Source organism: Gilbertella persicaria (genome assembly GCF_025201335.1).
Source record: "Gilbertella persicaria strain CBS 190.32 chromosome Unknown B0P05scaffold_57, whole genome shotgun sequence".
In the NCBI taxonomy this organism is placed as follows: Eukaryota; Fungi; Mucoromycota; class Mucoromycetes; order Mucorales; family Choanephoraceae; genus Gilbertella; species Gilbertella persicaria.
In genome coordinates, this window is record NW_026252018.1 from 18,319 (window position 1) to 35,392 (window position 17,074).

Here is a 17,074-nt window from a genome sequence, read left to right on the forward strand (position 1 = left end):
CGATTTTATCGTGTACCAATTGATCCTTTATTTCTTACAATTCATCTTTGCTTTACTTCAATTAGCTCTCAGATAAAAGCAAGCACACCAAGCCAAATGGTTCATTTGCGCATCACTCAGTTTGTCCAAGCACTTATTGAACAGAATGAATTCAGCAATGAAGCAGTAATCTTCTATTATTTGCATTCGACTTTAATCCTTTTTTCTTTTATATGGCTACAAGTTTCTCGTATATACTAAATTACTTACCGCCTTCTTCTGTTGTCTCTCCTTCTTCTTTTTTCGCCGGCGATGTCAGTTATACTTCTCCTTCCAGTTCTTTTTCTGTGTGCATTGGATATGTTTCTTTTCAGTTTTTCTCTTTTGTGATCGCCTTTCAAGAATGCTTCTAGTGATGAGTATAGTAGTGTATGATTGGATTCATGTCACCAACCATAGAAGTGTATACAATATATTATGTGATGCATACATATATATGTAACACGAGAGACGTTTATATAATCCAATAATATATAGTGATGTTACCAATAATGTCCAACAAGAAGCATAAAAAAATACATTATAAACTTTTGTGGAACCCGTCTTTACTGTCAAGATTAGCGGTTACTGACAATAGTTTATTGGCGGCTACTAACAAGTTTATTCAAAAACTACCAACTGATTATTGGCCTTTACTGCTAAGATTAGCGGTTTTTATCGAAGTTGCGTGTTGAAATATTTGGGCAAATTATTATACTGGAAATGCTAGAGATAGAATTGAACTGTGTCTAATGGTAATTGACAATAGCTTTATTGTGTTAATTAGATAATATCATAATGATTTGCTTACTTTTTCTAATTTCTTTTAGTATAATAAAAGATTCTCAAGAGAAAGAAAAGCAACAAAGAGAATAAAGATAGTTATAAAAATGACTAGAGTAGTGTAACATTCCTGTTTGAACCATAGTAGTAAATGAGAAGAAGTTGACTATGTCCCTTTTATTCAGCGTATAGGAACAACCAATCGCTCTAGCCTTTAAATTGTTCATTTTGCTTCTAACATGATCTAATCTTTTTCTTGAGCCTTAATCATATCTTTTTATGTCTCACTGTCTTTAATTCTCTCATATAATGTCATTTCACCAGCCCAAAGGTATTATATTATAGTAATGAATATTTTTGAGATCTCTTTACTAACTCTATACCATAGATAATACATTGGCGCAAAGGGATTAAGACCATGTACGTCAATACTAAACAGGATGAGCTTATACAATAAGGTAAGTCAAGAAACAACAAAAGAGCCTGAAGGCAAGTATGCTGGACTATACTATTGCTACTGGCTCAACAGGTTAAACATTGGATTAGCAAGTAATACAAGCGTAAATAAAATGCCTGGGGGCTAATACCAATAGTGTTAGCATGGTTAATAGAATTGGGACCAATAATGTAGTATGAAAAAGTAAATAAATAATTATGATTGGAAACAAAACTAGTATAAATCATACGTTTTCATAATAAACATTAAGCGAATCAAATGCAAATATGTATCGATTGAAAAGACCTCAAAACGATCATTTACAGCCGATATCCAGCTATCAGGTGAAATTCAACCGATAACTGAATTCAATTGAACAACCTGATATCAAACTGACCTGATAGCGGTTGTCAAGTCCATTGTAAAACCTGATCGGAGTGCTGTTCGCCCGATGTCAGGCTATCAGGTGAAATTCAACAGGTAACCGATACCGGACGAAGTTTAATGGATATCAAGTTAATTTTTCAAGTCTGTCGCTTAATAGCGGTTGAACTCACTTGATCACTGGGCGATCGGTGCTCTCAAATACTTTTTTTATATAGGGGTTCATGTTATAAATATTCCTCAAGAACAGAATGCTATCCAGGGACCTATAGCATTCTGTTACAGGAGGTTAAACAGATACCCATTTGAGCTAAACATTATTACTTACATTATATCAGCAACATCGATGCTTATGTCGTTTCTTAAGATGGTCTCATTATACTCGATTCTTGGTATCAAGTCAGAATGTGTAACATTTTCATCAAGTCACAAGATGCCTGTTTTCAAGATGCACACCTCACTTTGTTCTCAGAAATATATACTTTCAGTTCCTTAATTATTTTGGTAGCAAATCCTAAAAATGGCAGTAACCAAGTAACCATAACTTTCCCTTCTAACTTTTACATATGACTCTTGAGGTACAGATGATGGAACTATACCTTTGAGATAACAAAACTCTTCAATTGATGAAGACAAGCCCACAGAGGAAATATATGTGAGCTTAATGAGTATAGAGTTTTGGTTTAAGGTAAAGTTTGGCACCTTTCGACACTAGTAACATCTTGATTCTACGCATTATGGAATCATGCTCTGAAGTTACTCGATAAGATTGCATTGGATGGATAAAGCATTCAGTAAGTTTCTTTCAAAGTTGTTTGAATTTGTAAAAAAAACCCCCCCTTTAACAATTCCTGCCAAATATATCTCGTATGCATTGCCATATTTGACTAAGGTTACTGCCAAATCCAATAAAGATTTTCTGTCAATAAAAAATAAAAATGATTGCCATAATTTTCAAAATGTTCCTCAAAATCTGCTGAAAACCCCAGTAGAAGCTTGATCAAATTTCATTGCAAAGTAAAGGAGAGAAAGAGATAAAGCTGTATCATTTTTTTTTGTTAGTGATGTCATATTACATATCATTAAGGTTTTTATGAATGAGATCCCGAGTCAAAATGAAGTGTGGTACAACTTGGCAAAAAAAAGTAATTTGACTCCATGGAATCATCACATAAGCAATATTCTAATTGGTTCTCAAATTAAGGGTCGCTGAACTGGGAAACGGCTGAATATTTATATATATATTTTTTTTTATTGAAAATAAAGAAGAGGTAATAAAATACAATTATGTTACAATAAGAAAGAGTCAACATCTTACTTTCTAGCAGCAATCATAGCAATGATAGCGGCACCAAGACCAGAACCATCTCTGGCAAGGTCGAAAGTGACCTTAGAACGAGCCTGCTCACCAATAATTTCACTTAAGGCTTGACCCATATTCTTTTCAAAGTTGGGATAGAATTCATAAAGAGAACCATCAATAGCAATGATGGCTTCTTGGCCTACTTTACCAGTGTGTCTCATCACACCTGCAATATGACAAGCAGCAATACGAGCAGCACGAAGACCGACAGCGTTACAGAGACGCTTCACAATTTGACGATCAGCCAAGGTGGTGGAAGGAATGTTCAAGACAGATTCCAAAATATGAGCCGTGTCGCTTAATTCAGGAGTTTCATCCACTTCAATAGTAGACATGTAAGCAGTCTCAAAGCTCCAGTTCTTGTTCAATTCTCTGGAAGACTTGCCATCAAACAAGTATAACTGATCAACCAAATCAAGAATGGCGTTACGTGTAATTTCACCAAGATACATACCGGCTACCATCTTTTCATGAAGTTGTTGGTGAACATTGACTGATTCACGGTCCATTTTGTTGTCATAGACGGTCAAAGGCAAGACGCGACGTTCGATGTCGAATGCACCACATTCCATGTTAATGACCATTTCTGAAGTCTTGTCACCAGTCCATTTCTTGACCTTGCTCATGTCTTCATAGTAAGAAGCGTTGAAACCGGTACCCAAAATGACACCCATGGTAGTGTTGGGGTGCTTGTAAGCATAAGCCATCAATGTACCAACAGTATCATTGACAATCTATCGTCTCTCTATCAGTCTATTGTTTTTTCTTTCTTTAGATACTTACAGCAGCAATGTTGACATTAAGGTTCTTACGACGGAAAGAGTCTTGAAGGAGGATAGTGACGTCCTTACCAACAGCACCAGAACAGTTGAAACCCTTTGTCCATTGCTTAAGCACACCGCGGTTAATAGAGGTTTGGAGGACAGGGAAAGAGAAGGTGTAACCCAATTGAATGACTTCATGACTAGCACTTGAACCGTGTTCGGTCAAGAAGCTATCAACACAATCAGCAATGAAATCACAAAGGTGGCGCATAGGACCAGTCTTCAATTCTTCAGAAATAACGTATTTTTGTTGGTGAATAGTATGTTCACCACCACCCAACAAGGTAACTTGACAGACACGTAAATTGGTACCACCCAAATCAAGAGCCATAAAAGTACCCTTTTCTTCACCAGTACAACGACCAGCAACAAAAGAAGGAATCATGGCGACTATGTTAGGTCAATTTCGAGTCATCTAAACATGGTTATACTTTACTTGTGGCGCCTTGATGATCTAAACCCTTCTCCATTTCAATCACGAATTGATCAGTAATAGTCCTAAGGGTTTCAGTCGTGACCTTGAAACGATCAAAGACGACTTGAGCAGCAGCAGCTTGAGCTTCGGCAGAGTTATTGACAGGAGCCATTTTAAAGTTTAGGAAAAAAGGGAAAAGAAAACCAGAGAAAGAAAAAAGAAATCCTATTTATACAAGTGGAAAAAAAAAGGTGACTTTTTCATTATTTGAGACAACATTCCCGGTGATCCAATCTATTTTTTGCAAAACGCGGGTAAAATTGTAAATGGGAAAAATTCGTCCAAGGTTTTCCCTTTTTTCACTTGCAAGACATGATTTCCATCTTGCAGTTTTCTCAACAATTTTTTAGTCATTTACTTTCTTATCATTCTAAGGTTTTCTTTTTTTTGTACTAAAATAGTTTTTTTCTGTATTTTGTTTCTCAGGCATCCACCTCTACTGCTTTTTTTTCGTGGTTTACATTCCGAAAGAAAATGATTCGCTTAAAAGCCTCATTTGAGTTTCTACAGAGGAACATTTTGCTCAAATAAACTGTTTCTAATTCGTCCATTGACAATAAATAAACAGCTTATTTCTCTTTTCCTATAACACATTTGATTCTCGGACAAAACATGTTCATATAAACGTTTCTGTTGAATAAACAGAGTGTTTACTCACCAAAGCAATCACGTGATTCATTCGTTTGTCTTCAAATTAATTTATATGTCCATGAGCCTATAAATAGTCTGCTGCATTCTCTGTTATGGACACAGTAGAGGATGGGAGTGTTTGACAATAACGGTGTGATGTTATTTCGGTATTTCAATATCAAATCTGCATTATTTCATGCGTTAAATTCGTACATTTGAGGTAGGACATGCAAAAATTGATAAAATATAGGAGAGCTTCATCTCTTTTGCTACTTTGTACTATGTCAAACCAAGAGAAAAGTGTTTGTAAAAAAAAGACAAGACTTACTGTCATCCTATTTCTTACCCGAGGCATCTAGTCATTTTGACCAAACCAAATGATAACCAATCAAATCAAAAGTAGATTTTTTTTAATTACATTTCATCTTTAAAACTTTTTTTCTTCTCTCTCTTTTTTTTTGCGTTATTACTATTATGAGTCAGTTTCTTCTTAGGAATCTAGCATTTGGAGTATCCATCAGAAGGTTTTATTCAAGCAAAACTTTGATTCAGTTGGAAAACGCGCAGGTGCATCGGTTTGGTGTAAAAGAACCTGCTTTCAAAAATCTCTCCTTAACTATCAAGGATAATGAACGCCTTGTCATTGTGGGCCCCGTGAGTGCCGGCAAAACAACTTTAGCTGAAGTAAGCAAAAGCAAATAACAAAGCGCAGGTATTCAATCAATCTTATAGACAATCGCCGGTCGACATTCTATTCAACCTTTGTCCGCTGGTAAATGGCCAATTATTGATCCATCTGTGTCACCTTATGCATCTGATCATGTTCACCTTGTCGATTTCAAAGAAAATGCATCATTTTCTTACAGTAACCATTACTACCAGGAAAGATTTAATTTCAGGTACACCAGAAAGAGGCGTTCCATTTATCTCATGTTCTTACCGCATTTTTCAAAGCGATCCCGACAATGACTTGACTTTGCATGATTATCTTGGAGAGTATGACCCAGAGAAAGTGAAAGAAGTAGCTAAGCAGCTAAATATTGAGCATTTATTACCCCTCTCTTTTGTCAAATTGTCAAATGGTCAAACTCGACGTGCACGTATTGCAAGAGCATTGCTCAAAAGTCCTTCCATGCTTGTTTTGGATGAACCCCTAAGTAATGTACTACTCTTGATTTTCCCGTTTGAACTCACGCATGTTAAATAGTGGGGTTGGATGTGGAACACCGCCAACATTTGCTCCAAGTATTAGGTAATCTGACTGAAAGGTCATCTGTTCCTGTCGTTTTGGTATTAAGACCTCAAGATGAATTCCCTTCTTGGGCCACTGAGGTCATTGAACTCAAAGACATGACTATCCATTGGCAAGGGAAACCAGAAGATTACCAAGAAAGAATAGAAGCCATGCAACAGCAAAAGCGTCAACGCATTCGTCCACCATTAGTGGATACAAGTCAAAACAAACCTATTGTTGAAATGAAAAATGTCAAGGTGACTTATAGTGGTAATCCCATCCTTCGTGATATTACCTGGACTGTTCGTCAGGGTGAACGTTGGGCTTTGTTGGGGCCTAATGGGTCGGGAAAGACAACGCTTTTGTCCTTCTTAACAGGCGATCATCCACAAGCTTATGCCAATGAGCTGTCTTTGTTTGGTCGTCGTCGTGGTACAGGCGAATCCATCTGGGAAATCAAGGAAAGAGTAGGATTGGTGAGTCCTGAAATTCATTTGTATTTCAACCAGCAGTTGACTGCTCTGGAAGCAGCTGGCACAGGCTTTTTTGATGTGGTTGTTCCCCGTCCAATAAACGAGACACAGACGGCAACAATCAAGCAATTGTTTCATGAGTTTGGAATAGAGACCATGTTGGATCGTAAGTTACGGGATATGTCTACCGGTGAACAGCGTATGGTTTTGCTTGTTCGTTCTTTGGTAGGTGCAACAACATGTCTTTTTTTTTTCTTATATGTCTAGGTAAAAATGCCTGACTTGATCATTTGGGATGAGCCTTTTCAATCTTTGGATAACAAAATGATTCAAAATGTCAATGAATGGCTAGAGAAGCATATGAGACCTGATCAAACACTAATCATGGTCACTCACCATGAAGACGAAATACCTCTTGCTGTTACAAAACGATTCAAGCTTGGTCCTGGTGGTGTCCAAGTCAATTAAGGTATACATACATTTATTATACATAGAGAGTCTAGAGAAGATTATATACAAATTATAATGATGGTTGAGATAGCTTGTAACGTTTATGCCGTTCTTTCAATTGTTCCAACACAATAAATGTCACGATTGTATGTGGGCCTAGTCTTACAAAAGCAGGCATCCAGCCACGGAAAAGAGACCCAACGCCTTCTGTCTTTATCATATGAACCATGATTCGAATTGGATGTTTTCCATCATGTATATGTGCACTCATGATACGTGTCTTAACAACATCTAAAGGGGAGCAGACAGTAGTTGCTACAAGGCCCTAACATAATGAGTTACGTAAAGACCAAAGTACGATCAACTTACTGCTAGTAAACTTGAAGCAAAATGAACCATAAGACCATCACGGTATGCAAGTGTATCAACAAAGAGTTGCTTAAACATGTCATAACTTGACATTTGAGAGACAGTGATTAAGATAGCTCTGTGTGTACTTGAGCCAATGCCTCTTAACAAGACACGAGGCCCTTCTTCACGACTGATTCTTATCATTCCATCAATAACATTCTTGTAGTTTCGTCTCTGATTAGGTGGCAATTGACCATCGTTTTGCATACGTACATTGACTACATCACTAGGGTTGCCAAATGCACCACCTAATGCCCCAGCCATGGTTGAACAAAAGATCAATTGACGTACTGTAGGCTCTAGAATACTGTATTAACATGTAGAAATCATGCTGATTTCTTACTTTGATCGCCAGCAACAGACCATTTAAATTGATCATACAAGCCAAAGCGTATAGTTGAATATGTACCCTGTCTCAACAGACTTGCAGAAAGCCCACTATACAAAGCTGTCAAACCTTCTGTTCTTGTGATAGTCCACATAGTCTTGAACATTCGAGTGGGACTCAACAGCTTAAATTCTGACCATACAGACGTGTATTCAACTTTAAGTGTTTGAAGCCTGACTTTGGTGAGATCAAAAGGGTGGGATACAAAGGTAGCTAAACAAGAAGCAGCACCTCCGAACCAGAAAGGTGACTGAATAGACGTTTTGTTTCTCATTGTCGGCGCTGTCACAGCTGTGTTATTATTATGTGTGGCCATGAACATGGTGATAACAAAACAACAAAAGGCGGAATTTTTACTTTTTTGATGTCAGGTATGTTGGGTGTCCCGGGGGGGGGGGGATTTAAATTGTTCAGTCACGTCGTTCCTGAAGTGATGGTTCATGGTTTTTTATCGCCTAATATATATAGTAGCTCACTACAAATGTATTGATTCCTTTCCACTGAATACCAGGTTGTGATCAAAATTAATTGTCTGACCAACTTTAGCATCTGAAATAGCAATACAAGAAGTCAATAATAATGACAAAATAAGAATAGCTATATTAATAAAAAAAAAGAAATAAAAAATGCAGGTGAACATTTGCTTCAACAGTAAAAAAAAAAAAAAAAGACGACAATTCATACAGATTTTGTTCTTTTTTCCAGACATACAAAGGTAGTATAAACCTTTTTCTGTACACACAAATGCTCTAAATGTGTACAATACATGTTCAATAGCATCCATGGTACTTTTGGAATTGATTTAGGCAAAAAAAAACAACTTGTAAAAAATGGTCAAAATGACCTTTTGAGCAAAGGGTATTACCCATGAAAAAGCTCGTTTGACAACTCTCAATCTTCTTTTTGACGCTTCAAGACAAAAAATAGAGCTATCGACAAGCATAAATACTCGAAACGTGCATCAGAGGCTCTAGTTTTTGGTAAATGTGTTTGCTAAACAGTTGTGCTATAGGTCTGATCCAACCGAAATAAGCCAAGGTCATCTTTAGGTATTTTTGAGGAAAAGAAAACGAGTTTACCAAGATGAAAAAGGCGACTTAATTTGAGTATTGCCTTCAAATCTCCATTCAAAGTTTATTGTACACTGTTATCAGTATAAAAGAGGCTCTTTAATAGACATTAATAAGTAAGTGCGTACTTAATTATGTATCATTCAATACACAAAACGCACTCTAGTAGGATTTGCTATAGTACATGGCACTCTTGAGACTAAAGTATAACTAATGATGGATGTCTTGTTCCGTATTTCAAACCCAATTTTCTTTTTCTAGTATGTATTCGCTGCTTTTGAATATCATTTCTTTTTTATTGACATTCACAAACCATAATCGCGTTTTGATCCAGTTGTTACAAAGACTAGACAACAGATTCACAAAAGCAAAACGTAATGGCATAGTACAATCAAAGCAACATCGCTGTAGTTCAATAAGTGAACTGTACTCTGATCAACTCGCACTAACAATAAAAGACAACAATAAAGCAACAGAGGTGAGTGGATAAAGCAGTTATACAAGTGGATTCAACCCATTACTTTTATTTAAGACTGTTTTTGCCAATAACTAAAGATGAATAGACAATGCGCAAGCACAAGATCTAGTCAACTACAAGCACTGACTGTAAAACAAGAAAAAGACAACTATTACTTACATTAAAGACACCAGACAAAACCTTCTTCAGTCCAAGAAAAGAAAAACAACATAAACGAAGAAATGCACCTACTTTTTCAACAGTTAAACCACAACACAACAAAAAAGAAAAGAAAAGTAGAGATGGGAAGGAGGGGGGACACGCTAGTAAAAAACAAAAAGGAATTTGGTATACACAGCACAAACATATTGTGGATTTGATTAGGATGATCAAGCCTAACCAAACCCTCTTCTTGCCTGCACAAGAGCTGATCAGACTCTCAAACAGACAAGGCTGAAGAAAGCAGACGGCATTGCGAAGATCTGTTGAGTCCTTCAATGGATACCTTGAAACGCTTGAAAGAACCAGAATCAAAGGGAGACAGTCTTGCACCAGTAACACACCATGATGACCAACCTTGGAGACGCCTTAGACACCACCATAAGTAGAGTATACCTAGGGATCTTGAGCTTGCTAACCATAACAGGGTAGAACCAGGGAGAGAGTCAGTCTTGGACCAGTAACAGACCTTGATGACCAGCCTTGCAAACACCTAAACAAAAGGACTTTAGTGTATTATACTTTTAATACCATTGGAAGATACTTACTAGATATCCACTGAGCCATGAGAGCCATTTTTGATTGACCTTGAGACTTGCTGAGTAACCTTGGAGACACCTGAGAGAAAGCCTTGTCGATAGAGAAACACCAGTTTCAGCCTAGAAAGTGGCACCATGCCTTCTTTTTTCCCTTTGTGTATACAAGTACCCCGAAGTACAAGTATTTGCAGTAGTTTGAGCAAGCTGACCAGACTTGAACAAATGCATCTCTTTTCTGAACAAGAGCTAATCACTCTCTTGAACAGAATATTAGGCAACGCTAAACCCAATCTTGAGACAAAAGATAGCTAGTCTTCTGTCTTTGTATGTATGAATGCTACTGCGCATTCTTTTTTTCCCTTTGTGTATACAAGTACCCCGAAGTACAAGTATTTGCAGTAGTTTGAACAAGCTGACCAGACTTGAACAAATAGATTTCTTTTTCTGAACAAGAGCTAATCACTCTCTTGAACAGAGTATCAGGCAACGCTAAACCCAATCTTGAGACAAAAGATGGCTAGTCTTCTGTCTTTGTATGCATGAATGCTACTATAGAAGGCGGACACTACGCATTCTTTTTTCCCTTTGTGTATACAAGTACCCCGGAGTACAAGTATCTATATATTGAGAATCAGTAAACCCAAAAACCTGATCTCTGCAGCCAATTAGTACGTACGTGTATAAACAATCGCTATTGTCCCCAGCTTTTGGTTACACAGGTCTTAGTACAACGTCATATCCAAACAGCGCCAAAAAAGCAAAACACTGAACAGATACAGCTACACGGCTGGAAGGTAGCACTCTTTTAGTTCCATAGGTTAGCTAGACAAGAGTTTGGTTACCCTGAGCAATATGGTCTTTATTTTGACAACAATGTAAAAATAAAAGACAAGGGTTTGAAAAAGAAAAAATTTTTTCTGGAAATAAAAATACCATATTCGAAGTCAGGTGGCTTAGCCAATCAATCTGTTGCCTTGGCTACTTTAAGAGATTGGCCACTTTAAGAGATGCATGAACAAATGGCCTTTGTGTTATTTTCTTATTAGATGCATTATAAAGTTGCTTGTTGTACACCAAATGATAGCAAGAAACTTAGGGTTATGCATGCATAAGTAAGCAGATTGAGCCTTCTAACAGGTATAAAGTTGCATATATGGATAGATAGAATCTATAAGAAAAATATAAAGGTGTTAAAAGTGATGAACAAATCTATCAAATTAAAAGCCTGACAAGTTCTATGAAAAAAGAAAAAAAAAAGAAAAAAAAAGACGTCTTTTGCTTTGATTCTATGTTTATTCCAAAGATTGGATGTACTTTGTTTTTCTCTTTTGTAGTAGTATTGTCATCATTAGTAGTAGATATATCGCGGTCTATAGTTTTTACTTACTTTACCCAAGCCCTTTGGAGAACGCTTATGCATATATATATATATATATATATATATGTTGATACTTGTTCTACTGATATCCTTTGACTCACTATTCGCATGTTAAATCACACAAAGCTAAGGCTTACTTTTAATGTGAATTGGTTGAAAAGTATAGTAATATCAATAATGTTTCATTAGGAAGTCTCAGTCCAGAGATCTCTGTCTATACAAACATACGCAAAAGTGGGTGAGCATTAATTTAGAAACGGAGAATCAAAGAGTGTTTATCAGCATAAAAGAAGATACATGGTCCATTACTGCCCATCTCTTTTTCTTTATCTGCATTTGCTCCTTTTTCCTCCCCCTCCCCCCACTTTTTCAATTGCTCTCATGGATTAGAGTTAACTTTAATTTTTTTTTCTTATAAAATAGCATGTTGAGAGTACAATAAAGAACGAATCTTGTAATAATCTACAGACAATGCACCTTCCACTAATAATTGGCCTGTGCCCGTCTATAGATATAAATGAGTCTCTGATTGTCTGAGATACAAACACATTACCTTTCGAACAGCTACTTGATCATTACAGACAAGAATACCCTCTCCTTTAAATTCAGCTTGAATACCTTCTGCTTGTAAGACTTTTCTGAATTCAGATAGACGAACATCACCCACAAACACAGAAGGTTCAAACTTGATATCTTCTTCTTCTGCAGAAGCAACATCAAGAGAAGGCGTTGTGGAGTCATCAGGGAAATGAATACGACCAACCACCCGTGCCAGTTCATAATCATCCAGCTATTGTCATTGATCAGTAACATGTCTTTTTTTTTTGTGGACTTGCCTTGGAGAACCGAAGTGAGCTGACCATGCTATCTGTTAGTTTGATGCGGTAGATATTGGTAGCAGCAGATACGTTCAAGACTTCGCTCACAGAAGGTGTAAAGATTTCCTTTGTAAAATGGTCTGTGCCTTGGAAAGCATTGGCAAGGTCTTCTGTAGATGCTTTTGAACCATGAACGATGATCTATTCAATGTACATGAGAAACTGGATTGTTAGTCTGTTCAATAAATACCAGTTTTCGAGGAGCAATTTGTGGTAAAATGGTCTTCATGGATCGACCATCTGAAAGACCTTCTAAATCTACATATCTTAATACACATTGCACTTGCAATTTTTCGTTTGTTGAGGTATATTTGGTAGGCGATTCATCTCTTCCTGGCAGTAATGGTTCATCAATATCGAGCATCATTTCCTAAATACATACAGAATAAGCTACCATAGTAATGTGTACTATAGAAGCTTACATCTTCTTTAGCAAAATTGGCTCCTTCATCTAGATTTTTTTTCTCTTGCTCTATTCTCTCAAAATCTGATGCCTTCATATAATGCTCCACTTGAATAGCTTCACCATAATCATCAATCTTTTTACGCTTCTCAAGATAGGGAAACATGCGATAACTCTGTGTCTGTTTAAAGAAACCTCCTGATTTACCAGCATCACGCACATAAAGGTCAAATTGCTTGGTCAGTAAATCTTCCATGTTATCATCCCCATCATCCAAGTCAGAAGAATCAGACTCATCATCTTCCATGATGGTCTTGCTTCGTGCAATCATGGCTGCTTGAGCTGCATCTCTTTCTGCTTTAGCTCGTTGGTTGGCTTCAAATGCCATCAATTCAGCCCCTTCAAGAGGCACTCGCTTATACACCGTCAGGTCCAACGTGGTATGGTATTCGATGGCTGGCTGAACAGGTGTCTTGTGGCGATGTGGAGTGACTTGGGTGGCACTTGTCTGTTGATTCCAATCATCATACAAGTGGCGTGCTAATGAACCAGGCCCTGATCTGTCAGTCAAGATCAGTGTGTTGTGTTGTATGCTTTGGATGCCTACAGGCAATGTCATCCATTGAATAAACAAGTCACGAGCAAAACCTGTTTCTAGACTATGATGGCTGGCAATGACCACTTTAGGTCCTGGGTGAAGATCAAGGTCTTGTATCTTGTGACACAGTCGAAGGTATTTGAACTCATAAGGATTCTCTCTTGTTTGTGAAAAGTGTTTGGTGAATTCTTCTCCCATCCATTCCAACATACTTTTGGCAAAATGAGCTGTATGATAACTTGTGTTGGACAGCATAATCAATGGATAATTGTATTGATGTTGTGTCCAGTATTGGTCGAGTAAATAAGAAAGTTCAAGCACACGGGCTGAAGAGTCTGTAGGTAAGAGTACAGAACCGCCTTGTTTTAAAGATTGAAGCATGGTATCTATACACAGACCGTAAGTATATAAATGGAGATCTAAATGGCTTACCAAACATAGCGGCATATCTGTCTTTTCTGGCTGGATGCACAACTTGTGAATTATAGGCATCTGTGATCAATAAGGAAGGACGTACAAGGGCATCCAATACAACACCACCTGAATGCAATACAGTTCCATCTAAATGATGTTCTTTTCTATGATTGAAATCAACTGCATAGACTATTTCCTCTGTATCTTGTTTGATTTTCCATATTGTACCACCAATCGTATGTGCTGCTGCATAAGCTGTAATGGTAATACCTTGACATTTGCCTAAATAGAAATAAGTCGTCGGCAAACAACAAGTTTAAGCTATACCAGTTAAAGAGAAGGGTTGTGAATATCGAAGGGGCGTAATTTTATCAAATGCATTATCGACATCTTCTAAACTAAACGCTTCAAACTCCATTTCATTGGTCTTGGATTGATACATATCATACATGCACATCTTGCCCATGTTGGCCACAGGAATCGTGGAATAGACAGGACAAGTCATGCCAAGATGACTACGGGCATAAGGATAAGCACCCAAATGAGATAGATCTGAATGGGATATCACAAGTGCGTCAATCTGCTTTGCTACTCTATAGAGTGAATGAGTCCATGAACGCGAATTGAAATGATTACTTTTTCAAATTGGCTAAATCATCGACATGAAACGTATCTGACCATCCACAGTCCAATAAGATCTTAACTTCATCAATTTCTAATAAATAACATAAAGGATCTTCATTTTTGGCACCTGAAATGGGTGTGAACTTGATATAACTTGTCATTACCAAAGACAAAAGACGAAAAATACAAAAAGAAAAAAAGCCGTGCCCTTTTTTTCAGAATGTGACCGTACTAGCGTGTATTTTTTTAAAGCCATACCCTGTGCATGAATTCTTTTTTTTTTATCTTTTTATCATGTCAGAAAACAAACATAAAGAAGAGGAAGAAGAAGAAGAAGAAGAACCCTATAATGCAAGAATAAAAAAAACTGGTTGCTTTGAAGAGAATGAAGCACTTCAATTATGCTTTTATGATACAAAAGATTGGCGTCAATGCCAAGAAGAAATGAAGGCTTTTCGAGATTGTTTTACTAGAAACGCAAATAATGCAGGCAGTAAAGAACTTGTTGCATCCAGAAAATAAAAAAAAAAAGTGTCATTTATTCACATTTTAGACTTGCTTCTCTAACCTGCGCATTATCTAACAAAGACAATGACTGGAGTTGTGTATAGAGATCATGCTGGATTTTGAATTTATAAGTTCGGGAAAGGACTTGGAAAGCCAAAACATGTTTCACTACAGAAGCAGTGATACGAAACTTGTTGTAATTGACTAAATGATGGTTTAGTCTTTCGCATAACTGGTTATCTCGAATATTATCATGATTGTCTGAGCAACTGGATTGAATAAAAGTAGGAAGTTCGGCCACAAATACCAAGTCAGATAAATATAAGCCTATCGTATTAACATGTCAGCATAGGGTGTCTATTCATAGCTTATACATTACCGAGAAAAGGAATACAGCCTTGTTTGTGATCCAATGTGGTTTGACTCTTGGTCAAGACACTTTCGACAGCAAAAGATTCAGCAATCTCTTCAACAGCTTCTGTCATGCAATCCCTTACGTTCTTCCAGTTTCGAAATGGCTTGGCCATTTCTTTCAGTTGGTTAAATAGCTCGATTTCGCAATGATTTACTTTTTGCCATGTCTTTTCTAACCGAGAAACAGCAGGTGATTGTAGACCTAACAAGATTTGCATCATAGTACTATAATTCCTGTGCTGATAGCATTTCAGTGCAATCCGAATAAATTTTTCAATCACTTTGATGCGAATATCTGATTGTTGAGAGCGTACAATTTCTGAAGCCACCCATTGACAAATCTATGATAAATAAATGCGTTCAATAACATGTCTTGTCATTCTATAGGTACTTGCCGTATTGAAATAAGCAATCATTTGATCTACTCCGTCTGATTCTTGACTTAGTGTGGCCATATCAATCACAAATGATTGTCGTTTAGAAGATCGTTTTCGCCATCTTAATTCAACCAATTCATCCCAAGTCACGTTTTGTAACATGACCTGTTCAATCAGACAAAACTGTTGAGCCATGATTTCAGATCGATACTGAAGTATAATGGATTTATAGCCTGTTGTCACAGTCGAACTCGGTTGTGAAGGTGTGAGATAGGCCAATAACCGAGTATGTTTACTATCGTCTTCCCAAGTCTTTCGAATCGAATGTCTCATTTTAGATGTCCATTTAGGCACAGGCACAGTGGATATACTGATAGCACTGTCTTTTCGGTGTGTTTCTGAGTAGTGTTTCCGTTGTCTCTTGAATACTGTCCTTAAGTTCTTGATGATACGTTCATCTCTGGGTGAGGCGAGAATCAGTGGGTGTGTCTGTAACTGAGTTAAGAAAGTCGACAGCATGAACCGAAGTGTCCTTGACCCGAGAAAATCAAATGTCCAGTAATGAGTCAACCAATGACGAATCACAACAAAAGTTCTTGATTCAAGGAGTTGATTTCGAGTACCAATATCAATTTACACTTACCTTATTCGTATTAATCGACGCTGATCTGTATCTTCCAACAAGGCCCACCGAAACCTTAAAATCAATAGTTTGCATAATTTAATAGGCGTCAGAAATTGCCTGAACACAAGAAAGAAATCCATCAAGAATTCATTGTCTACACAATGAGTAAAAGAAGTCGATGGCATGCTTTGATTACCTATCTCTCGCGTGAGTTTCTCGATCAATTTCTCGACAAGAGCAGAAGTCACTGTACGGTCTGATTTACCATAATGAATACAGCAATCATTATCGATGGATAATAAATCAAAGATATGAGGATCATTCTCAATGGGTGGAGATGGTTCTGTCTTGGATTGAAATAAGTTCATGACAGGTACATGCGTACTAAAACCTATATGAGGAATGTAATCAAAGAAGAGGAGAGCTTACTGTTCAGGTTGTTTTCTTGTCACAGTCACCCAGCCATAGATAGTTGCCATACGCATGTATTCTGTTGTGTTTAATTCACGTAAACTATGCCTTTTGATCAATGTCACTACGGGTGAACTTGTGTTTTGGTAGCATGAAAGACGGTTTTCTTTAAGCTTAATATCGTCCAATGATTTAGAGCGCCTCCTATATATCTCTTATTTAGCTTTTTTTTTTTTTTTTTACTTGGTGGGCTTACTTTTCAGGTTTCATCAATTAGAGAAAGAGAGAGAG

At 37.2% G+C, this 17,074-nt stretch overlaps 6 protein-coding genes across 6 annotated transcripts; 2 read left to right on the plus strand and 4 right to left on the minus strand.

Annotated features, from left to right (window-relative positions):
• Positions 1–2,851: 2,851 nt before the first annotated feature.
• Positions 2,852–4,472, minus strand: B0P05DRAFT_560240 (hexokinase-domain-containing protein). The gene is made up of 3 exons (XM_051580353.1): positions 4,245–4,472; positions 3,768–4,198; positions 2,852–3,718 (listed from the first exon to the last, which is right to left on the minus strand). Exons 1-3 carry the CDS (start codon positions 4,393–4,395, stop codon positions 2,936–2,938), a joined length of 1,365 nt encoding a protein of 454 aa, XP_051430475.1. The 5' UTR covers positions 4,396–4,472; the 3' UTR covers positions 2,852–2,935.
• Positions 4,473–5,337: 865 nt separating this feature from the next.
• Positions 5,338–7,395, plus strand: B0P05DRAFT_560248 (P-loop containing nucleoside triphosphate hydrolase protein). The gene is made up of 6 exons (XM_051580354.1): positions 5,338–5,597; positions 5,646–5,812; positions 5,868–6,070; positions 6,121–6,845; positions 6,888–7,089; positions 7,162–7,395. Exons 1-5 carry the CDS (start codon positions 5,388–5,390, stop codon positions 7,086–7,088), a joined length of 1,506 nt encoding a protein of 501 aa, XP_051430476.1. The 5' UTR covers positions 5,338–5,387; the 3' UTR covers position 7,089; positions 7,162–7,395.
• On the minus strand, positions 7,141–8,143 carry B0P05DRAFT_479171 (mitochondrial carrier domain-containing protein; the record flags this gene model as incomplete). The annotated part of the gene is made up of 3 exons (XM_051575057.1): positions 7,141–7,395; positions 7,440–7,780; positions 7,825–8,143. The coding sequence occupies 3 exons, from the start codon at positions 8,141–8,143 to the stop codon at positions 7,141–7,143; spliced, it is 915 nt and encodes a 304-aa protein (XP_051430477.1).
• Positions 8,144–11,642: 3,499 nt separating this feature from the next.
• On the minus strand, positions 11,643–14,786 carry B0P05DRAFT_560280 (beta-lactamase-like protein). Its single transcript, XM_051580355.1, has 8 exons — positions 14,462–14,786; positions 14,153–14,418; positions 13,844–14,107; positions 12,833–13,797; positions 12,601–12,780; positions 12,369–12,551; positions 12,086–12,322; positions 11,643–12,037 (listed from the first exon to the last, which is right to left on the minus strand). The coding sequence occupies exons 1-8, from the start codon at positions 14,608–14,610 to the stop codon at positions 11,945–11,947; spliced, it is 2,337 nt and encodes a 778-aa protein (XP_051430478.1). The 5' UTR covers positions 14,611–14,786; the 3' UTR covers positions 11,643–11,944.
• Positions 14,746–17,053, minus strand: B0P05DRAFT_641170 (ras guanine nucleotide exchange factor domain-containing protein; the record flags this gene model as incomplete). The annotated part of the gene is made up of 7 exons (XM_051583762.1): positions 14,746–15,283; positions 15,336–15,711; positions 15,766–16,342; positions 16,391–16,526; positions 16,569–16,756; positions 16,802–16,987; positions 17,040–17,053. 7 exons carry the CDS (start codon positions 17,051–17,053, stop codon positions 14,988–14,990), a joined length of 1,773 nt encoding a protein of 590 aa, XP_051430479.1. The 3' UTR covers positions 14,746–14,987.
• On the plus strand, positions 14,774–14,926 carry B0P05DRAFT_440670 (uncharacterized protein; the record flags this gene model as incomplete). Its single annotated transcript, XM_051573752.1, has 1 exon — positions 14,774–14,926. A coding segment is annotated over one exon (153 nt), but the record flags the coding sequence as incomplete, so codon positions are not given.
• Positions 17,054–17,074: the final 21 nt, after the last annotated feature.